We start from the raw sequence: 27551 nt of genomic DNA, 5'->3' as shown, positions 1-27551 counted from the left end.
TTCCCTCTTTGAGGGAAACCTTTCTTCCTCTCACTTAAAAATATATATATATATTTTATTACCTTTTAACTCTACCATGGTGCTCCTCAGTATTGCTTTTTAATAAAGTTAGGTTAACAGGAGAAAGATACCACCTTATCTTGTTTACTCTTTGGTACCATGTCCTGCGTGCACATCCACAGAGAAAGGAAAAAAACTTTGTGGGGAAGAGAGTTTGTTCTAGACTTGTACTGCCTGAATTCTCATTTTATCTCTATCACTTTCTCACTGTGGGACTTTGGGTAAATAATCTAAACATTCTACACTATAATTTCCTCGTTATGTGTTTTTGTGGCATTGAATCCGCTCCAGTTCCTGAGGACTCTATGAATGAGTGAAGTCCACAATGTCCTGTCCTCACAGCCCTGCTCAGCTCCTGTAGATTCATGTCTGTGGCTTCTCTTATGGCTTCAATCCATCTCATATTTGGTCTTCCTCTTTTCCCGCTGCCTTCTATATTCCCCAGCATTATTGTTTTTTCCAAAGAACTCTGCCTTCTCATGATGTGCCCAAAGTAGGACAACTTCGGTTTTGTCATTTTTGCCTCCAGCGATGTTTCAAGCTTAATTTTCTCTACGACCCATGTGTTCATCTTTCTGGTGGTGCAGGATGTCCGTAGAGCTCTCCTCCAGCATCATATTTCAAGTGAATAATTTTTTTTCCTTATCTGTCTTTTTTACTGTCCAACTTTTGCATCTGCACATACTAATTGGGAATGTGAGGGTGGGGATGATCTCAGCCTTGGTCTCTAATGACACATCTTTGCTCTCAGTGATCTTTTCTAATTCTTCTATTACTACCCTGCTGAGTCTCAGCCTACTATTGATTTACTGGCTGCAGTCTCCATCTGAATTGATGACTGAAACCAAGGTAAGCAAAATCTTTAACAATTTCAGTGTCTTCATTGTCTATATTATTGCTGTATATTTCTTCTGTAGCCATGATTTTGGTCTTTTTGATATTCAAATGCAGTCCTGCTTTGACACTTTCTTCTTTCAGTAGAAGTCATTTCAAATCATTGCTACTTTCTTTCAGTAAGATCATATTATCTGTGGATCTTAAGTTATTGATATTTCTTCCACCAATTTTTGTGCCTCCTTCCTCTAAACATAGCCCAGTTTATGTCCATCATAGAGATTAGACAAATAATGAGACAAAAATGCATCCTTGTCTGACACCTTTACCTGTAAGAAACCATTTGATCTCTCCATATTTTGTTCTGACAGTGGCTTCCTGTTCACAGTAAGGGCTATGCAACAAACAGGACAGTCAAGTGCTGGGGCACATACATTTGTGTGTATATGTTTAGAGTAACCATAGCTTTTCATGATCCATACAGTCAAAGGCTTTTACTGTAGTCTGTAAAACATAGACTCACCTTCTGGAACTCTCTGGAGCACTCCAGTGTCCAACAAATGCTCACTATTAGATCTCGAGTGCCTCTTCCTTTCCTGAATCCAGCTTGAACAGCCTGCCTTTCTTGTTCCATTGCCGTGAGCATCACTTTATTTGTGGGGGAAATTAGAGCAGTGGTCCTATAGTTACTGTACTGATTAGCATCTCCTTTCTTTAAGATTGGGATGGCTATTGAATGTTTCCAGTCTGCAGGCCATTGTTTTGTTTCCCATATTTGTTGACACACTCTTGGTAGGACTTTGACAGATTCAGTTTCTGTGGCTTGAAATTATTGGTATCCCCTCTACCTCTGGTGGTTTTTCTTCCCAATTCTTTCAGGGTGGCTTTCACTTCACTTTCTAGAATTATAGGTTCTTCCTCACAGAAATCTTCTTCAAAATATCTGTCATCCTTTTGTCTCTTAATATAGATTTTTAGTATACTGTTTCCACTCTTGGACTTTGGACAAATAATGTAACTTTTGATGCTGTCATTTCCTCATTTATTCAGCACATATTTACTGGCCCCATCTAGGGCCCTGCGCTGTCCGTGGGGCCTCCTCCTGAGTTGGTACTAGCATTCTTGGGCATATGTGTAAAGCTCTGGGCGCAGGGCTGAGTAATGTTGGTGAGGATGTTCCCGCTCATTTACAGGGCTTGCTTATTTGATCAGCATCAACTTCTCAAAGTTGCACATTCTTCTTGCCATTTGCTCATCAGCCCTTGGGCTTTCTAATCCACCAGGGCGGAGTTTTCCAATGTGTGGCTGAAGAATTACTGCATTAGAATCACCTGGTAGTGCAGCCTGGCAATCAGAATTTTCAACAATCTGACTGAAATCTGAGAACACACTGCCTGGGAAACAGCTTGGTAGAGGTTTTCAACACGTGGTTCTCAGGCCTGGGGAGCCAAAAACAGCTATGCCTAGCCCTGCTCCAGACCCACTGAGAGGAATCTAGGAGTACTAGATTTAAGAACACTAACAAGTACCAACTGGCTCTCTGTGTCACCGGAGGCTCACAGGGATGTCCACAGAGAGGACTCAACCCAGAGTAGTGGTGACCAGGTCCTCGTCTCCACATGAGAAAGAATTCAAGAGTGAGACTGATGCAGGAAAGCACAGGGAGTTTATTGAAAGGAAAGTACATACTTGAGAGGGAAGTGTGGGCGAACTCAGAGATTGAATCTCGCCCAGGAAGTCCTGACCAGGAGTATTTATCTCTCCTATGGTGGGAATTGGTAATGTCCCGCTGACGTGGTTCATTCATCTCCTCCCTCTGGGTGGGAATCTTGTTTCCCCATCTTCCTTCCTTATATGGCTCCTCCAGAACTGTCGTGTTGTCAGATGCATGCTGGGAGTCAGTAATAACTGCAATGTAAATGAGATTATAATGACATTATGAATCACTAAAGGTCAGATCCCAGTCAAGGGGATTAGCCTTGTTGGATAAAACTTGATCTTCTCCAACTGCAGGTGCCAGATACAGTCACTTGTTACTTGTGTAACCAGTGAGGTGCCTCACGTTGTATCCTGGAAGGGGATGTCAATTTCCTAGGCTGCCTGTCCTGCCTCACCTGCTTCCAATCTTCCCATCTTGGGCCAAACAAGTGGGAGCAAAGACCATTTCATTCCCAAAATGTTAATAGTTTTTCTCTCTTTGTCTGTTGGCGCATAACCTTTCCTTCTGAGAGTCTGCAGTGCTAGTACCCCAAAATGATAACAAACAGGTTAAGTTGTAACACAAGGAAGGCACGTGGAGCAATTTCTTCATAGCTCTAGTGCTAACTCTTCCGTTACCAGAATCTGACCACAGTTGTTTTCCATGGAGATGTGAACTTAATACAAGACTCCAACAAAGCACAAAAACCAAGCTGGTTAAAATAACGACAACTTACAGTTATTGGTTAATTTTCTAAGTGCCCAATACTGGGTCAAGTTTTTTTAATATACTATTGCATTGAATCTTTATAACAGTGCTATGAAGTGGGAGTGCTAATATTCTCTCCAGTTTACAGAGGAGGAAGCTGAAGATTTGAAAGATTAAATAGCGTTCCATGTCACACAGGTGGGAGTGATGGGGCTGGGATATAAATCCAGTCCATGTACTTAACCATTCAATGAAATAGTGGGAAAAAGCAATGTTCTTTACGTCTGTGTTAATATTCATGATATTCACGGACTAGATCTCCCCATGCCCAGGGTTCCGGGCTGTGACAGAGAGGAGTAGAAGAGTGCTATTACCACTGACGGGGTCGGAATGGAAAAACTGGGCAAAGGGCTGGTGAGAATTTGGTCTCTGGATTTTTAAGTGGGTGGCTGCTCTCTGCTGCTCTCTGCTGGCAGTCTGGACCAAACACAGGCTGGAGCCCCACATTTCTCATAGAGGAGTGGCAGAGAAGGCCACGGGGTCCAAAATGTGGATGTCTCTCAAATTCAGCAAAATGCCTTTAGTTCAACCTGACAAAAATCTCTGAAACATGCACTTTTCCAAAAGAAAAGAGCATTTCGGGCTTTTAAATCATAGGATTGTTCTTCCTGGCTCTCTTTTCACTATTGGTGGATTTCTAACCATATTCCAATTATTTTTTCTGACTCCCAGAGCAGAGATAAAGACAGCTTAATTACTTCCCATTGCAATGGCCACCTCAGTCAGCCCGACTAGGAAACCATGATTACATTACTATTGTCTGAATTTGTGTCAGGGAAGTTAAAACTAAGTCTGGATAGACAGAAGGGGAACACTGTCAGAAGCCTGTCAGGGACTTGCCACTCTTTGATGTCTCTCCAGAATGTGCCCAGAAGAGACAGTGCAGCTCTCTTCACTACTGTTGCATGCAGAATAGTAATTAGGTTTAGTAATGATGAAAATAGGATGTTTGATAACATCCTGATGGAAACTTGAATACAGTTCTCTACCCACTGAGGTGTCTTCAGGAAGTAATTTCTATTTTGAATGGTGATTTTGCAGTGAGAATGGCCCAGTGTTCTATCTGTCTTCACAGATAGACTCCTGGGGTTGACTTTTCTGATGTGACAAAATACAGTTTACCTGTAGAAGAAGTGAGTTTGTGAAGAGCCTGAGTTGGCCTCTGAGAGAAAATGTTCACAGTTCATTAAGTTTACCTTGTAAACAATGAAAATGTAATGACTTCTGTTGCATTCTCTCTCCTTCTTTCCCTCTTCATCCATATTTAGCCAGAAATAATCCATATCAGTTTAACCTCACTGCCTTTGCCATATGTAAAGCTTCTGCCTTATGTTGATTTGTTCAGTGGAACCCTTTTCTCAAATGAAATCTATAAAACACAGATTATGAGCTGCTGAGGGAAACCAGGGGTGGGATCCGCAAACTACTTCTTGATTTCTCATTCCCTGGCCCTCTCCTTGCCAGACCCGTGAGGTTTTTCTGAGGAATGAAGAACTCCCTGGGCTGTCTGAAAACAGCTGGGTGCTGTGTCACTTGACTGGCTCATCAGTCTTGGCTGAATTGGAAGGTTCTTCTTTGTTCCTAAACCTTAAAGACAAAACAAATATTTTAAAAATGTTAACATTTGTCAATTCCAGGTGGTAGACTATTTCTATACCTTTCTCAAAACAAGAAGGTAAAAAACAATGAGGGTGGTGGGGAGAATAAATATTTGTACATTGGACCACGTACAATGCCAGATCTTTGGGGAAATTTTGGTTTCAAAGACATTTAGCCTTGTTTGACCGGACACGGAGTGGGAGGCTCTGGGAGAATCAGCGTGCTCATACTCACAGTGGAGCCGCGGATGCCAGGCCTGCCTGGGAGGGGTCAGCATCTTTAAGACAATCATTGGTATTATAAAGGGATTGTGGTTTGACATTTCTATGACAGTTAAAACATATAACACGTTGCTGAGATATATAATGTGCATGTATATATGTGTGTATATGTCTTTTTTATAGATACAATTTTGAGATATAATTGACATATAACATATTAGCTTCAGATGTACAACATGATGTTTTGTTATATGTATGTATTACGGAATCGTCACCACAATAATTCTAACTGACATCCATCGCCAGGCATAGTTACAGATATTTTTTCTCACGATGAGAAGTTTTACGATCTACTCTTTTAGCAACTCTCAAATATACAATACAGTATTATTAATAGAGCTGCCATACTGCACATTACATCCCCAGGACTTATTTATTTTATAACCATAACTGTGTACCTTTGACCACCTTTACTCATTTTGTCCACCACTCATCCCCACCCCATACCTCTGGCAACCACTAAACTGTTCTCTGTATCTATGAGTTTGGGTTTTCTATTTTATTATTTTTTTAGATTCCACATATGTATATGTGAGATTATGATATTTGTCTTTCTCTGTCTGATTTATTTCACTGAGCACAATACCCTCAGACACAATACTGTGTTGTCCCAAATGGCAGGATTTCCTTCTTTTTTATGGCAGAATAATATTCCATTGTGTGTAGGTATATGTGTGTGTGTGTGTGTGTATACGTATATGTATATATTTGATTATACGTATACGTATATGAACATTTGATTTGCAAATGTTCAACCATCCTTACATACCTGCAATTAATGCCACTTGATCATGGTGTAAGATCCTTTTAATATGTTGCTGAATTTGGTTTGCTAATATTTAGTTGAGGATTTTTGCATCTATGTTCATCAGGGATATTGGCCTGTAATTTTCTTTTGTAGTGTCTTTGTCTGGTTTTGGTATCAAGGTAATGGTAACCTCCTAAAATGAGTTTAGAAGTATCCCCTCATCTGGTATGTTTTGGAAGAGGTTCAGAGGGTTGATATTAATTCTTCTTCAAATGTTTGGTAGAATTGACCCTGTAGTGGGCTTTTTTTGTTGGAAGGTTTTTGATTACTGATTCAATTTCCTTATTTGTTTTTGTCCTTATTTTTTATTTCTTTACGATTCAGTCTTGGAAGTTTGTGTGTTTCTAGGAATTTATCCATTTGTTTTAGGTTGTCCTATCTGTGGGCGTATAATTGTTCACAGCAGTCTTTTATGATCTTTTGTATTTCTGTGGTATTAGTTGTAGCGTCTCCTCTTTTGTTTGTGACGTTATTTATTCGAGTTCTCTCTCTTTCATGGTTAGTTTAGCTAAAGTTTTGTCTATTTTGCTTACCTTTACAACAAACTGGTTCTTAGTTTCACTGATCTTTTCTATTGTCTCTATTTTAACTATTTATTTATTTGCTGATTTTTATTATTACCTTCCTTCGCTAACTTTGGGCTTAGTTTGTTCTTTTTCTAGTTCTTTGAGGTATAAATTTAGGTTGTTTATTTGAGATCTTTCTTGTTTGTTAATATAGGCTTTTTATTGCTATGAACTTCCCTCGAATGTCTTTTGCTGTATCCCACAAATTTTGATATGTTGTATTTCCATTTTTGTTTTTCTCAAGGTATTTTTTTTAATTTCTCTTTTGATTTTTTTTGACTCATTTGTTGTTTAGTAACATGCGGTTTAATCTTCACATATATGTGAATTTTCCAGTTTTCTTATTGTAATTGATGTCTAGTTTCACACCATTGTGGTCGGAAAAGATGCCTGATATTTCAGTCTTCTTAAATTTACTGAGACTTGTTTTGTGGCCTAACATATGTTCTACTCTGGAGAATGTTCCATATGTGCTTGAGAATAATGTGTATTCTATTGCTTTTGAATGAACTGTACTGTAAACGTCTGTTAAGTCCATTTGGTATAATGTCTCTTTTAAGGACAATGTTTCCTTATTCATTTTCTGTGTGGATAGATCTAGTCATAGAAGTGGGGTTTAAAGTCCCCTACTATATTTTGTGATGTCTATTTCTCCCTTCAGGTCTGTCAATATTTGCTTTATATATTTAGGTGCTCCTATGTTGGGTGCATAAATATTTATAAATATTATATCCTCTTGTTGGATTGACCCTTTATCATTATGTAATGACCTACTTTGTCTCTTATTACAGTTTTTGTCTTAAAGCATATTTTATCTGATACAGGTATAGCTACTCTGTGCTTTTTTTCCAGTTTTCATTTACATGGACTATCTTTTATATCCCTTTATTTTTAGTCTCTGTGCATCTTTACATTTGAAGTGAATCTGTTGTAGGCAGCATATAGATGGGCCTTGTATTTTTGATCCATTAGCCACTCTGTCCTTTGACAGGAGAACTGAGTCCATTTATGTCTAAGGTAATTATTGATAGGGATGTACTTATTGACGTTGTAACTGTTTTCTGGCTATTTCTGGATGCCTTTGTTTCTTTTTCTCTTGCTCTCTTCCTTTGTGATTTGATGATTTTCTGTAGTGGTACATTAGATTCTTTTTTTTTTTTTTTCATCTTTTCTGTTTCTGCTTTATGTTTTTCCTTTGTGGTTACACTTACATAAAACAACTTATATTTGTAACAGACTATTTTAAGTTGATAACAACTTAAGTTTGATTGCATTCTAAAGCTCTACATTTTTTTCCTCCCCCCAATGTTTTTTATATCTCTAATGTCTGAATTTAATATTTTTTTATCTGTTGTATCCATTAACAACTCATTATAGTTATTATTTTTACTACTTTTGTCTTTTAACCTTCATACTAGCTTTACAAGTAATTGACCATCGTCTACAGAATTAAATTATTCTGAATTTTACTAGACATTTATCTTTACCAATGAGATTTATACTTCCCCTTTCATTTCAGCTTAAAGAAGTCCCTGTAACACTTCTTGTGAGGCCAGTCTCACGGAGATGAACTCCTTTAGCTTTTGCTTGTCAGGAAAACTCTCTCATTCAATTCTGAAGGACAGCTTTTCTGGATAGAGCATTCTTGGTTGGCAGTGATTTTCTTTAGCACTTAAAATATATTGTGCCACTCCCTTCTGGCCTGCAGAGTTTCTGCTGAAAAAATCTGCTGACATTCTTATGGGAGTTCCCTAGTTCATAACAAATTGTTTTTCTCTTGCTGCTTTTAAGATTCTCTCCTTGTCTTTAACTTTTGATACATTAACTATAATGTGACTTGGTGTGGGGTTTTTTTGGGGTAATCTTATTTGGACCTCTCTGGGCTTTCTGGATCTGGAAATCTATCTCTTTCCTCAGGTTAGGGAAGTTTTCAGCCATTATTTTTTCAAATAAATTTTCTGCTACATTCTCTTTCTTCTTCTGTGATCCCTATAACATTACTGAAACTATCTTCATTTTTTTCCTTTTAAATTTTTATTGCTCTGATCGGTGAATTTGATTGCCTTGTATTTGAGTTTGCTGATCCTTTCTTCTGCTTCATCTAGTCTGCTATTGAACCTCTCTAGTGTATTACCGTCTTCCCCTGAAAATAAGGCCTAGCTGGACAATCAGCTCTAATGCGTCTTTTGGAACAAAAATTAATATAAGACCCTGCCTTATATTGTATTATATAAGACCAAGTATTTATATTATAATAAAATAAGACCAGGTCTTATATTAATTTTTGCTCCAAAAGACGCATTAGAGCTGATTGTCTGGCTAGGTCTTATTTTCGGGGAAACACAGTTTCAGTTCAGTTAATGTATTCTTCAGCTCTGTGATTTCTGTTTGCTACTTTCTTATATTTTTCTATCTCTTTGTTGGAATTCTCATTTTGTTCATGCATTATTCTCCTGAGCTCAGAGGACATCTTTATGACCATTAGTTTGAACTTCTTATCAGGTAAATGATTTATCTCCATTTCATTGAGGTATTTTCCTGAGATTTTTTTTTTAATCTTATTCTTACATTTGGAACATGTTCTTTTGTTTCTTCATTTTCCTTGACCCTCTGTGTTGGTTCCCATTCATTAAATAAAACAAGTACCTCTCTCAGTCTTGAAGAGGTGGGCTTATGTAGGAGATGAACTTAATTGTTCAACCCTGCCCTAACTCTTGCTTGTCTCTCAAACCTTTATGATTGTCTAAGCAGCCTACTTTGTTCTTAATGGCTCCCAGTAGCTGAGGGTATGCCAAGACCTGTCTGTGTCCTGAAGGGAAGGATCTTAGTCAGCACCTAGATTCGAATTTATTGGAATCCAGACCCTCAAGTGGCAGCTTTTAAAGTTCGCAAATATACCCTTTTCAGGGGAAGACTGAGAGATGGGCATTTCTGTCTGGTCCCTCTGCACCGAGCCCTGGCATGAAAGCCAGTTAAGAACTGTTACTTTGTTTGCTACCATTTAACCTGTGAACACAAACCCCACTGGCCACCATAGCCAGGCTATCAAGGGGTGATCCCTGGGCAGTAGTGACAAAAACTGGGGTGCCACACATGTGCACAAGCTCCTTTATGAGAGATACTGGTGAGCTGAAGTGAGGCAAATGGAGAGTGCAAAGGTGGACTGGTCTCGTTGGGCTTTGGAGAGTATTTCAGTTTGCCCATAATTGTTGAATTAGATGTCTGCCCTTCAGGACAAAGCTTTAAGTTAAGCAAATAGGCATTTTTCACAGAAAGACTGAGCATTTCAGTCAGCTGCTTCTGCATGAGACTCTGGAGTATAGTCATGGTGAGTCTGCACATGTGAGCCCTTTAAGAGCTATTTCTCAGTTTGCTATAGCCTTGTAAGGACACAAGCCCCATTGGCTTTCAAAGCTAGATGTTTTGGGGGGCTCATTTCTCAGGAATAGGTGTTAAAAGTTTGGGTGCCAGATGTGGAATTCAAACTCTTTACTCAGGAATATGCTCAGAGTTGTGGGTTCCCTCTTCATTGAGGGTTGATGTACCGGGGGTGCGGTTTACGATTTATGGCGAGATTGTGTCCCAGCCTCGCCTAGGCTATTTTGATGTGGATTTTTTTTTTTTATTGTTCACCCATTGTGTAGGAATTGGTAAGCTACTTTTGGGGTTTCTTTCAGAGAAAATTGTTCCATATGTAGCTATGGATTAGGTGTGTCCACGGGAGCAGGTGAGTTCAGGATCCTCCTGTGTTGCCATCTTGAACTGGAATCTCATATTATTTTAGTTGCTTTTCTTGTGTAGATATATGCTTATAAATGTCTGGTTTCTCCTTAGAATGTAAACTCTAATAGAGCATAGGTCTGGCTTGTTCACTGAGCTCCAATCTTGGACAGGTAATAGACGCTCAATCGAAATTTTTTGAATAAATGAATGAATATGTCCCTATTTTTAAATGTTCTCATTGAGGATGAATATGTTATTTTTTCGTGATATCTCCAAGGACTCAAGAAATGTTTGTTATTTTAATGTTTTATTTTATTCATTCAACAATTCTTATTGAGCCTCTGTTACATGCCAGACACAGTGCTGGGTGCTGAGACTGAAGCAATATATAAAACTGAGGAAACACTTTTCTTCACAGACTTTACAGAGAGAAAATGGACAATAAATATAATAAACAAGTAAATTATTTGATTTTTTTGCTGATGTTGAAATATAATTAATATCCCTCTTTACTTCCTGTTTCCAAAGAATAAAGTGTTATACCTTTTCTGTAATAAAATTTAGGTGACGGAAATCCTGCTGGGGAGACAACAAATTCACTACCCCTCCCAGAGGAGACATTGTCTCCTCTGGGAGGGGGATAGCAGCAAAAGGATTGTCGATACAAGGCAGTTTCCTCCACAGCTGAGCTGCCTACTCTTTCAGCCTGCCATCTTATCTGACTGCTTTCACCACACATCTGTCCTTCCCAACCTTGAAAGCCCATCATGATGTTTACAGTGGAGGATTTTGAGTGACTGACCCGGAACTAGCTGTTGCCAAGATATCCCACTTACCACCCACAGCAGGAATAATAAATCTGCCTGTGTGCTGTCTCCTTCCATTTCAAGACACATAACAATGAATTCAGAGCAAGAAGTAAAGAGTTATCTCATGTAAAAATAGTCTTATAGTCTTTTTCTTAAATGCATGATCTCATTTGATCCTTTCAGGACCTCAATTAGTGAGGATAAAGATTATAGTATCCACATACCCCCAATTAATCTTTCTGTTGTCTCAGCATCTCATCTGATTTAACATTTGTTCTGGATTTTTTTTGTAATAAACTTAGTGTTGTTAGAGCAGTTAGATTCACAGCAAAATTGAGTGGAATTTATAGATATTTCTCTTATATTCCCTACCTCATACACACAAAGCCTTTCTGACTCTCAACATCCCCTACCAGAGTGATACATTTGTTACAATGATGAACCTACATTAAAAAAAATTTTTTTGCATAGGTGAACCCACAATGACACATCGTTGTCACTCAAAGCCTGTAGTTCACATTAGTGTCCATTTTTGGTGTTGTATATTCTATGGATTTTGACACATGTATAATAGCTCACTATATCTACCATTATAGTGTCCTACAGAATCGTTTCATAGCCCGAAAAATCCTGTGTGCTTTGCCTAGTAATCCTTTGTCCTAGACTTTTTATTTTGTAATAAAGCCTTGTTAGAATTTTGCATTTAAAATATTTTTGGTAGAACTATTTAATAGATCTTTCTGGCATTGTAAAACTACTTTATTGGTTACTAAATATTTCAAAAACTTATGTAAATTTAATTTCAGAATCTCCTTTTGCTTTCAGTTTCAATGATAAATTACATGGTTGCCATAATTATAGTCTACATTTTATGGGGGGAAAAACTGGGCTCCCAGGGAAAGGGACTCTGCTTCCTGTGTGTGGTCAATCAGGTGTGGAGCAGGACTAAAGCCCAGGTGCCCTGACTTCTGGTGCTTTCTACATCAAAGACACAAAGTTCACTGGCGAGGTAACTCAGCTCTTAAAGCTTATCACATCCTTCCATTGTTTAAAGTAGTTATGGAAGTAGCATTGCGTCTATGTTTCTAAATCAGACATGAGAAAATTCACTGTGTAAGTAAATAAATAATGAACCCAGTAAGGAACAACAGACTGCAAGAAGTCTGAGAGATGAAAACTCAGGCAGGCAAGTGCCTAGAGAGGATAAAATACTACGGAGGTGGAAGTTAGGATTTAAAAGGAGTACGACGCTTTTAGAGAGGTTCCATAAATTATTTGATGTTTGATGGTATTTTGAGACTGAAATTAGGGTTTCATTTGCATATTTCTGGGACACAGCCCATCTGTTTATCCAGTAGAATGGGTCTGGATTCTGATCAAATACATATTAAATTTACTTAACATGATAATTAACCATTCTATAGTATTTGCCACATATAATTTTAATGCAATGTTAACACCTAAAGATTGAAGTGATTATTAACTTTTCCATGAAAATCAGAAGGGAATAATTTCAAAGAGGGTTAGATTAGGGAAAGACCAATTTCTCCTCTTATATTCATTTTAAAACATAGTTTTAAAATATATGTGGCTGTAAAAACAGATTGTTATCCTAAGTCAGGCAGAAAAGAGTGATTATTCTTTTGTAAAATGAATTACAAGAGATTGGGGGAAATGACCAATCCTGGTAAGGAAATGTTAAATAACACAAAATGGAATGTGGACTTGATCCTCCACTCCCAGGAATTAAATTTACTGGAGTGACATTGATTAATAAAATTACATAGGTTTGAAGTGTGCAATTTTATAATACATCATGTATTGCATTGTGTATTTACTATCCAAAGTCAAATCTCCTTCCGTCACCATATATTTGACCCCCTTTACCCTTTTCTACCTATTCCCTCTCCCCTTTCTCTCTGGTAACCACTAAACTGTTGTCTGTGTCTACGAGTTTTTGTTTGTCTTGTTGGTTTGTTGCTTTCAGTTTTATATCCCACATGTGAGTAAAATCATGTTTTTTTAAAAAAATGTGTTGCATTAAATGCTATCCTGGCGAAAGGTATTTACCTTAGGTGTTTTATTTGTAAATGGTGTGAAGATATAATTTTATTTTACTTATTTATTTTTGTCAGGCCTCTCTATCAGGAGTGTGTGCTGGAAAGCCGACCGCCTTCTAGCAGGGACCCAGGACAGTGAAATATTTGAAGTAATTGTGCGAGAACGAGACAAGCCAATGCTGATCCTTCAAGGCCACTGTGAGGGGGAGCTCTGGGCTCTGGCCCTGCACCCCAAGAAGCCACTGGCTGTGACAGGCAGCGACGACCGCTCTGTTAGGTGAGGCCCCAGCAGTGGCTGTTGTCACCCCACTGATTTCTTTGGGATAACAGATTTATTTTGCCCTAATTTGCTTACTTAAGAGAAGGATAAACCACAGTGCAGATCCACACAATTATCACATGGAATGTTAAGACATTTAGCTCAACAGCAGTTGGCTTCTTGGCATTTCCTTGTTACCTTTCTTTGGCTCCATATTAAGTCATGCAAATGATTTTAGAAGTGAAAATACATTACTACTGGTCAGACTGGCTTCCAGTCCCACTTCTGAGAGCTAAGCATGGCGCTCATCTGTGGTGAGAGCATATTTTCCTCTCGTACCTTCGGTCCTTTGCAAAGGCTGCACCTCGATGTCACAGTACCCTCACAGATACTCGTTCATCACCATCAGAACTTAAATTCTGATTTGCAAAGTTGTCTTCAGCACGTGAGTAAATAACTATTTCTTTGTAAATTCTCAGATGGAATTTTAAACATTGTCCTCAAATCAAAGGCACCTTCTAGTTCCTGAGAAAATGGCTAATTTTATTAGGGCATCAAGGGTTCTCGCTATGGGTCATTTGTTCCTTTTGATAGTACAACATTGAGTGAAATCAGCAGTCTGAGTATGTTTCCAGTATTCTTGTGACTGTTGAAGTTCTGAACATGTGATTTAAAAGTGTGAGATGAAGACTGTTACACTGAGTTCAGTATTTTGTATTTATTATTTAGCTTTAGTTGTGCTCGAAAACAAACAGACTGGAAAAGAGAGTGAATGACGGTGAGAGGAAGAGATTGATCAATTGATCAATTGATGACTGCTTCTGGGTTTTAATAGTTAAAATAGAACATTGTAAACTAAAGGTTCCTGCTTCCTGCCTGCCCTAATTCTGTATTTGTGTGAATCTAATCAATATACAATTGGTATACTCAATTAGTAAAGTATAAATCCAAAAATAAATCCATTTTTTAGTCTCTACCAAGCAGTAAGCCTCATCAATCAGAGCAGCTCCTGTTGTCTTCTCATATGCCATAAGTGTATATTTGGCTTGTCTTCACTTAATTCCTCTTCTTTTCCTTCCATTACTCTCAGTTTTCCCCGAACAGGCAAAACAATACCACCAAGTTATTCAAACACCTGCCAAACTCTATTCATACCCATGATTTCAAGAAAGTCTTTAGCTTTTGTATTTTGACAGCTGTGTTGAGTTTCAGAATTGCACGCATCCCCAAGTTGTCCTGACTGCCAGAATTTGTCTTATTCTCCTTAACCATTAATTTGGCTAAATGTAATTTTACACTGGGTGTGGAAATTTAGGAAGGGTGTAAGTCGTAATTTCTTGAGAAAGATTAGCAGAGTGATCTTATAAGGATAGTATAATTTACTGAGGTGTGATGTTTTCTTCATGTTAGTAAAGCAAAGCTTGCAATGCTGAAAACAGCATGAGATTATGAATAATGGACAAGGCATTGAAAGACTACCATAAGCTTTAGGCTGAACAATGCAGGCTGACTAAAGAATCAGTGAACTAGTCACTGGGCAACTCTGCATTGTACGGAGCGTGCACCCATCCCTTCTGATGGTAGAACGCATTAGAGAAACTGTACCACACGTGACTAATTCTTGCCTCTATTGCAGAACTCTAGATTCTTGATCCACTTAGCAGATATTGTGGCCTGTGTGTTAAGAGAAGACTGTCTTAAAAGCACTAACACACAGAGGTCAATTCCAAAATTGCAACTCACATGTAAACCCATATGTGTAGCTTCAGAGATCTCCTTCATTTTCACTCAGTTTGCAGTGCCTGGATTGGGTGTTCCCAGAGCTGCCGAAAACTGTGTGTTAGCTGTATTTGTCCCCCATTTCTCCAGTAGTAGCTGTGCTCCTCAGGCAGGGGTCCTGTGAAAATCTGCCTGGACCATGAGTGGACCTACGAGCAGGCGGACGCCCAGGGAGCTTATGAGGAATGCTAGCATGTGACTGTATGCAGCTGACTTTGGAACCGTCTTGGGCAGGGGTATCATTCACTCTCCTCCATCTCACATATGTTTCCTTTGTAGGGAGGCCAGCAAATGGAATGTGTATTTCAGTCTATATGTACTTAAATGACACAGTTACTGTAAGAGTATATATATAGTTTTTTATTTTTATTTTTTTTAGAAAACTAACCATAAAGCATCCAGTACTGCTTGTGTTATTAACAACCACTGGTATAAGTAAAGAACAATTTTAAATTTCCAAACAGAAAAGTGAGTTGTTGTGTGAAGATAGGGTATAAAATTTTCTTTTTCTGTGAATCTCAAAATTTTTGGAAATGTTGTCTCAGTGTATATTCCTTGCTGAATATTTCACATGGTAAAAATGCCCTAATGTGAGACTAAATATCATCCCAGATTCCCTGACACGCCACGAGGAAGGACACTAGTGTGAAGTTACTGTGTCCTTTCTCGTTATTATCACAGTGTGGTGAGCAGGCCTTCTTGCCTGGGGCTGGCCGATGACTATGAGAAGTTGGTTTGGTGTTGTTTTTTCCTTTGTTCTTGTGCTTAGGCTGTGGAGCCTGGCTGACCATGCCTTGATTGCCCGCTGTAACATGGAGGAAGCGATTCGCAGTGTTGCTTTCAGCCCGGATGGATCCCAGTTGGCCCTGGGCATGAAGGATGGCTCTTTCATTGTTCTCCGAGTCAGGCATGTATTGACATTGAAAATGATATTAAATATGCTCTTTTGTTAAGATTATCCTGGTCGTAATATATGCCAGGACCTTAGGAAAAAATGCACTTACTCTTTCACATAGGAACACTATAGATTCACAATCCCTTATCTGTAATTCCAAAACCCGAACACTCTGAATATCCAAAATTCTTCTGTGACTTATTTGGCAGCACAGCCTGACCCCGTGAACTGATTTGAGACTGTTTATAGTCTATTAATCTCTTAGTAGGAGTAATCATGTATCCCGTGATTTGCTGCAAAAATATTAATGTATTAATACAGCATGATGCCCCAGCCCCTACTGGCGATATTACATAATAAATTGTATGTGACTCTTTTAAAAATCTAGCGAATAATGAATTCTCAAGCTCGTCTGGTCCCATGGGTTTTAGAGAAGGGATTATGTGCTTGTAGTAAGCCAAGAAAAGAGGAAGACACAATAAAGCTGTCTACAGTAGCACCACATTTTTAGAGATGAGCTTGAGTGAAAGATATCTTCCACACACATTTGACAATAAAATAGAATATTTCATACTTATGAACATCCTATAGTATTTTTACAGGATAAAAATTATGGATCTACCCTGTAATTCCTCCAAACGCATTGGTTGTCCTTTTGGCGCATATATTTTGTGATTACAGAAAGGAAATGCAGCCATCAATTAGATACGGCATGTTTTGCACAGAGACAATTCTATATAGCTTTGAAAAATGCTTTTGGCACGGTTTGTTATACTGAATTCTCATTACCAGCCACATGTAACTTATTACCAGATTGGTGGGCAGCATTTTCTTTCTCTCCTTAGCGATATATGAAAAGATGGCTAATTACCAGGGTTTTTTTTTCTTTTTGATGGATTTCCCAAGGAAGAAAAAATCCCCCCATACCTATTTTATGACATTGTAGTAAACTGTAGTGCTATTAATAAATGATAGCAGGTGTGAGGAATTGTTATGTGGACGCAAATATTTGGCATTACTTATGCACTCAATTTGTTTTGGAGTCGACGAAGGCATCATTACTGGCTCAGGGAACCTGTCAGTCAGAATCCCATCACAGTTGTAGAAAAACGCTCAGTGAACTTTCAAATAAAGGCAGACTTACCAGCATCTGATGAGAAAGGATACAGAATATTCCAGTGATTCAATGTATGCATTATTGAACTTTTTTATCGTGAAAGTTAAATAATTACACAACAATAAAAAAGCTGTTTTCCTTTTCTGCTTTTTTGGACTTGCTCTTTTTACAGCAATAAGCATGAAGCTTAACAATCATTGCTTTCTTGTTCTTAAAATATAAAAAGGTGGCACATTTTTATGCTAACCTTGATATATGTGCAGTTTTCCAATGATATATTTTAAAATAGTTTTACAAACCCCAATTTTTTAACAAGAAATTTTAGAGAAAGATAATATATAATAGAACATGAAAGCAAATATGCATTTTATTAATTTTCTTGGTTTTTATTTTGGCAGGCTAAAATATGATAAAATGTTTATTATTAAATTTGTTAAATTGGCCATAAACTTTAAATAACATTATATATATTTCCTTAAAAGTTAATTTTTTATTTCCTGTAGTTGTTTTTTTCCTTTCAAAACAATTTTTTTCTCTGACACATATATTTTAAAACATGACTTGGAGTTCCTATTTGCTGTTTACCACTTTGCTTTTTATTTTTATAGAGATATGACAGAAGTGGTTCATATCAAAGATCGAAAAGAAGTCATTCATGAAATGAAATTTTCTCCAGATGGTTCTTATCTCGCAGTGGGATCCAATGATGGCCCAGTAGATGTCTACGCTGTTGCCCAGAGGTATAAGAAAATTGGAGAATGCAACAAGTCCCTTAGTTTCATTACGCACATTGACTGGTCTTTGGATAGTAAATACTTGCAAACTAATGATGGCGCAGGAGAACGACTGTTCTACAAAATGCCATGTAAGTCATGCAGCTATTGAATGCTTGTGGAAAGCAAAACTTTGAACTACATGAAGAAAATATGAGAATGTTGTTATGACCTCAGGGCAAGGAATGTTTTCTGAAATAAGACCCTCAAATCACAAACTGCCAAAGAAAAGATTGATAAATTGGCACACATTAAAATTAAAAAATTGCTGAATAAGAGGCCTTGAATAAAATGAAAAGACAAGACATCGACTGGGCATAAGTACTTGCATTTGTTATAACGAACAAAGGATATATGTAAAGAATACTTAAAGATAAGTGAAAGAAAAAAAATCCTAGAAAAAGTACTAAAAATACTACAGATTTGAGGATCATAATGTTTATTTACTGTAATTGCTTTAGTCTCAAATCTGTGCTCTTCATAAATGGAAGTCATTGTTTGATTATTTGATAAAATGTGCCTATTGGGATTTGAAAAACACAATTTCTATTTGTATCGGCACCTCCCACTGTAACTTGCAGAAGAGATTCATCTGACTTATAATACTTAGTTGGTAACATTTAGTTTATAATACTAAAATGTCATAAATAAAAGATAAATGTATTATAATCTTTGATTATGACTTTCTAATATAAGAGGGAAAATTTAATATTTGACATAACTCTTGATCTCAAAAAATATTTTATCTAAAAATTTTTATTGAAAAATTAATCTTTATCATAAAATGAGTAACATAATATAAGTTCAACTTTTTAAAGGATCTCTGCCCTATCAGATTCATCAATGCACTATTACTAGGTGCATATTTGTCTGCTTTCTTTGTTTCATGTTTTCTCATATATATTTTCCATATGTGAAAAAGTATGGAACACAAGTTTGCCATTTGCAGTAACAAAATAACATCCTGCTCAGTGATAATATCATAATTTGCTTTCTCATTCTCCTGTTATTGAACAGTTGGGCTTATTTCTACTTTCTTTGCTGGTACAGACATTGCTGCTCCAAATATCTTTGTACAGTTGGGATTTTCTCTTGAGTTACTTTCTTGAACTATCTTCTCCAAAGCAGGAACCTGGGCCAAAGACTGTGTTCCAACTATAAACTCTCTTATTCTATGGTCTTTATAATGAACTTTTATGTAATGCTGTGATAGAGTTCAGGATTTCTGGGTACCAACTTGATAGTACGCCAGTAATGTACAAGAGCATCTATTCTCACAGATTCTTAACTTGAAAATATTTGTTTATTTTGAGGGGGAAAGTATGAGATAATATACTTCATTTTCTTGATTTTGAATTTTAAAATTGTGTATGCCTAAACATTTTCTCAAACACTTCTTTATCCATGTGCTTCTTCCTTTGTGTGTTCCTCGGGGGCATCCCTCACGAGCTGCTGCTGGAAACTGGGTATCGTGGCATACATTTAACAACATACCTAGCACTATTGCCAAGACTATTTTCCCCAACCAATTACTTTTTTTAATATCCAGAATTTTTAAAAATTAAGTGATATAAAGCAAAGAAAACAAAATACAAAACCCCACTTTGGGACCTAATCTATTTCTGCTTTGTCAAGGAGTCACAGAAAACTCCATTTCTCAGTCTTTTATCCTATGCTCTCCTTTTTATTTTATTTTTATATTTTTTCTAGTTTCAGGTGTACAAAACAATGCAATAGTTAGACATTTACACCCCTCACAAAGTGATAACTCTGCTCCCCAGTCTACTACCCCTCTGACATCTTCTATAGCTGTTACAATACCATTGACTCTATTCCCTATACTGTACTCCATATCCCATGATGTTATATATATATATATATATATATATGTGTGTGTGTGTGTGTGTGTGTGTGTATATATATATATATTAAATTATAGTTCACATTCAATATTATTCAGCTTTAGCTTCAGGTGTACAGCGCAGTGATCAGGTATCTACACTGTCCATGAAGTGGTCTCCCTAATAAGACAAGTGCCCATCTGACACCCTACAAAATCTTTACATTATTGATTGATTATATTCCCCAAACTATCTTTCATATCCCCATGGCAATATTGTGGCTACAAATTTGTATTTTCTAATCCCCCGCACCTTCTCCCTCATCCCCATCCCCCTCCCATCTAGCAACCATCAGTTTTTCCTTTGTATCTCTGGGACTATTTCTGTTTAGTTTGCTCATTTATGCTATTCTTTAGATTCCACATATAAGTGAGATCATATTGTATTTGTCTTTCTCTGTCTGACTTATTTCACTTAACATAATGTTCTCTAGGTCCATCCATATCGTTGCAAATGGTAAGATTTCATTTTTCTTTATGGCTGCGTAATACTCCATTGTATAAATGTACCACAGTTTCTTAATCCAGTTGTCTACTGATGGGCATTTCAGTTGTTTCTATGTCTTGGCTATTGTGAATAGCGCTGCAATAAACATAGGGGTGCATATACTTTTTCAAATTAGCCTTTTGGATTTCTCTGGATAGATACCAAAGAGTAGACTTCCTTGGTCATAAGGTAGTTCCATTTCCAGTTTTTTGAGATACCTCCATACTGTTTTCCATAGCAGCTGCACCAATCTGCAATCCCACCAACAGTGCACAAGTGTTCCCTTTTCTCTCCGCATCCTCGCCAGCACTTGTTGTTTGTTGATTTATTGATGATAGCCATTTTGACTGGGGTGAGGTGGTATCTCATTGTGGTTTTTATTTGTATTTCTCTAATGATTAGCGAGGCCAACCAATGACATTTATTTCATTAAAACTTGGTGGTTTTTTTATTGTCTAGCACTTTTAAATTTAAATCATAAAATTCATTAATGGTTTTCATTAATTTATTGAGCCTGAATTTAAAAAAAATCACTTCTTTCGTTCCTTGAATTATGAAAAGTAGAAGTTAAGAATAAACTTTTTAAAATCCTGGCAAAATATTAGTGACTATGATAATGTATAATTTAATAAAAGTAATTTCATCCATAATATGAAGCATATTATCACCAGTATCTATAAAATGAAGGCCAAGTGAATATTAGTAGTTTGAGACATTACAGTTAGTACAATGATCATTTTCTTTCTTCTTATGTCTGAGTTTTGACCATGTGCTTCCTTTAAACCTTCCTGCAAAAAAAAAAAAAACAACAACAACAACAAAAATATCGCTTGGTTAAAGAGATCAGACTCTATAGTTTTCTCGATTTATAGAACTTTAAAGAAGAAAGTTTTAAACCTGTGTAAAAGAAGAAAAATGAATAAAGTAAATTAGAATATGCTTTTTATTTAGCTGTAACATATTAATATTGATTTTTTTTTCAGCTGGGAAGCCTTTAACAAGTAAAGAAGAAATCAAAGGGATTCCCTGGGCCTCCTGGACCTGTGTGAAAGGCCCTGAAGTGAGCGGAATTTGGCCAAAATACACTGACATCACGGACATCAACTCAGTGGATGCAAATTACAACAGCTCAGTGCTGGTGTCTGGAGACGACTTTGGACTGCTTAAATTGTTTAAATTTCCTTGTCTCAAGAAAGGTAAGTCCCAAAGAGATATTTCATTTACGTTCATTCTAGAATGTATATGCCATATAACTAAAGCTTAGTTTCTTGGTGTCTATTCCTGGAGATTATTCATTTTATCTCTGTATACAAATTACTCTTCAACACTTTTAAATACAATGTGTTGTTGATGTCATTTACATTTAACATTCTAAAATATGGGGTTTTGCAAATTTAAGTCAGAATTTGTTAACAAGAGTTTTCACTCACCATTTTGTGATTCATAAGCCTCATCTTTACATCGTAAATAAGTCATTTATATTTATGTAAATAAAGACTCCAAATTTCATTGTGTGTTACTTTAAAATGTTGTAATGAATTTTTTTATGCTTCATAGCTATTTGTACTTGTACATAGCAAAGCAAAGCAAATCCTCTTAGACATATTTAAATAAAATTTGGAAGTTATTGTTCTTTCAGATAATACAATTTATGGATCCCTTGTCATAGCACTAATTTTGCAAACCAGATTTACATAACTTGTGAGATTTTTGAGAGAGAAACAAGTTGATTCAAAACAACTTTCTCTGCCCTCACATTCTGTTGTTTTGTTTCTTCTATTGTTAAAATCTTGTTGCATCACTTTTTGTGGCATTTGCAAGCTTTGTAGAATGTGACTGAATTAACCATGTAATGACTTCATCCTTTTATTTCTTTGCAAGTTTAGGCAAAGTCCATATACAGGTTTGTCTGAGACTCCCTGACTGCTCCTTGAAAATCTTAGGGACATGCTGCTGCTTGCAAAGTCTTTCACTTGAACAATTTTACATTAAGCAAGGAAAGGGATTGAACAATGTAATTAGGAAGTCATTTTGCACTAACTGGCAGTTTTAAAGCAATGACAATTACAATACAGAATTGAATATAAAATACATAGCAAAACCATCATGACTTACACTTGACAAAATGACCATCAGTTAAAGTACTAGAGGCACAAATTTACCTAAATGGGCCAAATTCAAACTTCTTTCTCTCTCTAATGGTTTTTTTGAGTAATAGGGCATATCTTGTTAGATAGAGTAATATACTTACAGAAGGTAAATTAGGCAAGCATACGGCATCTGGGAATTCAGAAGAAATGCCAGTGGGATCAGAAACAATACTATTGGTTGCAAGTGTCAGGATTTGGGAATAGTTAACTTAGTGCGAATTGGTATCTTCTTTGTATCACCAAGCCTTGCAGGGTGAATGTGGGTCTGAAAAATAGCAGTGGAAACGTAGATCTTGCGTTAGTTTATTAGAATGGGAGGGTCGGGGTAGGCTAGGGTGAGGTTGTGAGTAGTGCTTTCTGTCAGAATGAGACACCTTTATATACAAAACAACCTTGAGGATGATGGCACACGGGGGATGTCTGAATGAATGAGGAGAAGTGGACAGCCAGAGTGATAGTATGGTGAGAGTAATAAGATTCACCTCAGTAATCTGCAGAAGTTTCCATGTCCTCAGAGCAAATTGAATTGGTCTACTTTTCATGATTCATGGTTTATAAATCTTGCAATTTGCCTCAGAGACATTTAGGCTTTTGTAGACTTTTTGTGCTAAAACTACTGGCAGGCAAGTTTCTAAAAGACTGTTGTTGAGGGGAATAACAGTTGTTAGGACTTGTCTCCCTATAACCCAGGGTACCAGTCTTCCCCTCAACTTGTGAACCTGTAAGCAGCCAAACATGAGCAGAGGCTGATGACAATGAGACAGTGTGGAGACTGAGCAAACAGGATAGTTTTCTGTTGTGCAGTGCAGGAACAGACAGGTGGGTGTGGCTACAGCATGATGAATGAGAGGAGAGCTGTGTAATGTGAGGGTGGTGGGGACCATGTCATGAAGGGCCTTGTAGCTACTGTTGGAAATTTAGGTCTCAGTCTAAGTGCAATGGAAAATTATTGAGGGTTTAAAATGGAGGAACGACATGTTTGAGTTTTTAAAAGACCACTTTGATATTGTGTGAGATGGGTTAGGGTTGGGCAAGCTTCAACTAGAGAGATTACTGCAAGAGTCCAGGTGAGAAATGATGTGGCTTGGACGAAGATTTGAGGAACATATGTGAGAAGAGGTAGTTGGAATTAGGAAACAGTTTCAAGGTAGAGCTGAAGATCGTGCCAGTGGATTGGATATGGGGATAGAGGGAAAGAGAGGAATTGAGCATGACGCCTAAGTTTGGGTGAATGGTGGCACCATTCATAGAGATGGGAAAATGAGAAAAGAAGAAATTTTGTCTGTGTGTATGTTTCATGGGGGTAAAACGGTAGGAGAGGAAAAGAAAGGGGACCTCATCAGTCTGATTTATCTGTGATAAGTTGGAGGAATCCAAGTAGACACGGCATACGGGCTGTCAGCACTCCAGAGAGAATTCAGGGCTGGAGAGGAACATTTGACAGTCATGAGCACATGGACAGTATTCAAAGCCATGGGAGAAAGGTCAACAGAGTGTTGATTGAGAGCTGAGACCTGAGCCACCTTGTGGTTCAGAGGAAAAAGAGAGGCCTGGTAAAGTTCAGTATCCTGTGGAAGGCCATAGAAGAGGTGGGTGTGGCCTTCATGTATTCAATAAATATTTGTTAAGTGGTGTTCTAGAGGCGGGAGATACATTAATGAAGAAAACCAGCACAAATCCCTGCCCTCATGGAGCTTGTTGTTCTCTTGAGAGGACATAGTCCATAAACAAGAAACGATAAATGTGTATGATGGTGAGACATGCTATGCAGAAAATAAAGCAAGCAGTGGGAGTAGAGTTCCCAGGTAGGGTCGCATAGTGCTGCTACTTTAAATAGGGTGGTCAACCAAGGATCACTGATAAGGTTTCATTTGACTATAAACCTGAAGGAGGTGAGGGAACCAGCCATTCAGATATTCAGGGAAAGAGCATCCCAGGTAGAGGGAATAGCAAGTGCAAAGGCCGAAAGGCAGAAGAACGCCTGGCAGGCCTGAGGAGTGACCAAGAGGCCAGTGTGCCTGGAGGGGTAGGGAAGGAAGCAGGAGGACACAGAGAGAGAGAGAGAAGATGCAGGAAAAAAGATCAGAGAGAAGGCCTAAATATTAATGACACCTATGCCTTTGCAGGTTCTAGTTCTAGACTACCAAGTGTATATTTGTTATCTATTGTTGCATAAAAACTTCCTCTCTCCACCATATTTAGCAGCTTAAGTCGACAAACATTTATTATCTTACAGTTTCTGGGGGTAAAAGTTTTAGGAGCAGCTTAGCTGGATGATTCCAGCTCAAGGCCTCCTCGTGAGGTTGCAGTCGTCTGAAGTTAGACTGAAGCCCGGGGGTCCTCTTCCAAGATGGCTCACTCATGTGGCTCTGAGCAGGAGGCCTCACCTCCTTGCTGTGCAGGCCTCTGTGTAGGCTGCTTGGGGGCTCTTACCATGCGGATACCATGAGGTATCTAGAGGTACAAGAAAGAGAGCAAGGAGGACTCTGCCTTGCCTTTTATAACTTCCTCTTGGGTGTCACACACACCTTCACTTTTACCATGTTCTATTCATTTTGATTTATATCAAAAATTTGTGGATGCATTTTTTTTCTAGCTTTTTTGAGCTATAATTGCAAATAACGTTAAGCAAGTTTAAGGTGTACAATGATTTCATATATAAAAACATTGTGAAATGATTACTGCTTTAATGTTAGTTAACATATCTATCACCTCACTTAGCTACCTTTTCTTTGTGTGTATGGTAAGAACATTTAAGATCTACTCTCTTAGCAACTCTCAAGTATACAACACAGTATTTATTGTTAACTGTAGTCACCATGCTGTACATTAGATTCCCAAAATGTGTGCATCTTATACCTGCAAGTGTACCTTTTGACCAACAGCTCTCCATTCCTTCTAGTCCCCTAGTAACCACAAATTTGTGTGTTTCTATGAGTTTGACTTTTTTAGAATTGTGGGCATATTTTTAAATCACTGCAGAGACAAGTTAAATTATCTCTGAGGAAGATGTAAAGGTCCGGGCAGCAAAGGATAGCCCAAGAAGGTTTATAGAGCTATAAGAATATACTTTACTTCCCAATTATTGAGTTAACATCAGCCTGCGTTTCCAACTGATCTTAGTTGGAATCTGTTTGAGTTTATTAAATTACCAGAACTGATTTAGGCAACTCTTTGAAAAAGGCAAGGTTGCTTTTGAGACCCAGGGCCTCCTTTCCCCTCTGTGGCATTATTCCCCTAGTCTTTTTCTGATATAATAGGACCTCACCTGATCAGAACACGCTCTCAGGAAAGGGATCCCTTTATATAAATCATTACCTCTCTAGTAGGAATTTAAATTTTAAACATGTGGTAGTTGAATAGATGGCCTTTTCACCCAAAGAGATTTCATTTAGAGGGACTGTAAAAGGTAGAAGTGTTTTTGAAGGAGAGATGGGGTGCTGATTGGCCCCCTGAAATTTCCCATAGTCTTTGGACTACTAAGTCCCCACATGATAAGGTGGACTCTGCTTATTTCCATGAGAACCTTTATGCTACTGTCTACTGATCATACACTGGAGAATTTCTTGCAGTAGTTCAACCACAGTTTAAGTTCAAATAGTTTTTCTATTGCATTCACTACTTGGGGATGGCATTTACTGGGTAAAGTAATCGATTTAAGAGAAAATAATTTCATTCTCCCAACCCTATATCTACATGATCCCAAACAATTTGACGTTTTACCCCCTACAGAATTATTTTCTATTTCCCAATTGCAAAAGACTATCTATTTTATCTTGTATTTAAATAAGAATGTGTGAGATATTCATTTTTTAGAATTTATTTTCAGAATCAGTGAAGTGGTAGGCATTATTGAGAACAGGTTCGGATGTGTCTTTAGCCACAGGGCTTAAATTGTAAGATCCATTTTTAGCTTAGTCCATGCTGGAATAATTGAGGTATCTTTTGGAGCATTTGTTTATTTGTTATATAATACTGAAAATTATTTTGTAATATGTTTAAAGACTTTACTTCTGAACATGAATAGCAATGTAATTTTATAACCAATAATTCTATTTTTTTGCATAACTGATCTTCTCAAAAACATCTTTAGGAGCCAAGTTTAGAAAGTATGTGGGCCATTCTGCACATGTCACAAACGTTCGCTGGTCTCATGACTTTCAGTGGGTACTAAGCACAGGAGGGGCTGACCACTCGGTTTTCCAGTGGAGATTTATTCCAGAAGGTGTCAGCAACGGCCTGCTGGAAACTGCACCCCAGGGTAAAACCAGTAATAATTTTTTTCAACATCTGTTTACTTTTCAATAAAGTTTCAAAGAATGTTCTAACATCTCCCTTTCTCCCTCTCTCCCTCCCTTCCTTCCTTCCTTTCTTCCTTTCTTCACTTTTTCAAAGTAAGATTTAAAATTCAAAGGTCTATGGTCTAATAGAAGTGGGGGTTAAGTTGTCCTGGTCTATCAGAGCTTCTGAAAGGGGACGAGGGGTGTCTGAACTTAACCAAAAGATGAAAAATAGAAACGTTTTAAGAATTTAGATTAAATACAGACTATAGTGTATTGATTTTTATTTGTTTTGATAGGATAAAAGAAAGAAAATATTTTAAATAAAACTTTTAACTATTTAGAGTCTCAGGAGTTTTGCTTGTTTCTTATGGGTTGCGTTTCTGCAGAAGGTGGCACTGATTCCTACAGTGAAGAATCTGATTCGGATTTATCCGACGTGCCGGAGTTGGACTCTGATATTGAGCAAGAAACTCAAATCAATTATGATCGCCAGGTCAGTAAGCAGTTAGCCTCTCAAATCCCTTATAGCCCTGCATCTCCATCTCATTGGATTTGGACATTGACTATAAATGGCTGGTACTTAGGCAGAAGAGAATCAAGACAAAAATAAGGAAAATTATCTACTTCTTGTCTTTAAATAAAGGTTAAAAATAAGGTATTTACCTGGTCAGATCCTTAAATAAATTTTTTAAGTGGAAGGT

General features: G+C 37.5%; 1 protein-coding gene across 5 annotated transcripts in view; it reads left to right on the top strand.

Annotated features, from left to right (window-relative positions):
- EML6 (EMAP like 6) overlaps nt 1-27551 on the top strand; it is a 233785-nt gene that overhangs the window by 112764 nt on the left and 93470 nt on the right. For all 5 annotated transcript variants that reach the window (XM_081069322.1, XM_081069321.1, XM_081069324.1 and 2 more), the window contains exons 7-12: nt 13283-13484; nt 16015-16152; nt 17866-18122; nt 21401-21613; nt 26661-26828; nt 27237-27343. In XM_081069322.1, coding sequence (XP_080925448.1) covers nt 13283-13484; nt 16015-16152; nt 17866-18122; nt 21401-21613; nt 26661-26828; nt 27237-27343 — 1085 coding nt within the window. The remainder of the gene's footprint in view (nt 1-13282; nt 13485-16014; nt 16153-17865; nt 18123-21400; nt 21614-26660; nt 26829-27236; nt 27344-27551) is intronic.

The sequence above is a fragment of the Rhinolophus hipposideros genome, assembly GCF_964194185.1.
Source record: "Rhinolophus hipposideros genome assembly, chromosome: 12".
Taxonomy (NCBI): Eukaryota; Metazoa; Chordata; class Mammalia; order Chiroptera; family Rhinolophidae; genus Rhinolophus; species Rhinolophus hipposideros.
The sequence above is the reverse complement of the archived record's forward strand: the minus strand, read 5'-3'. Positions and strand labels throughout refer to the sequence as shown.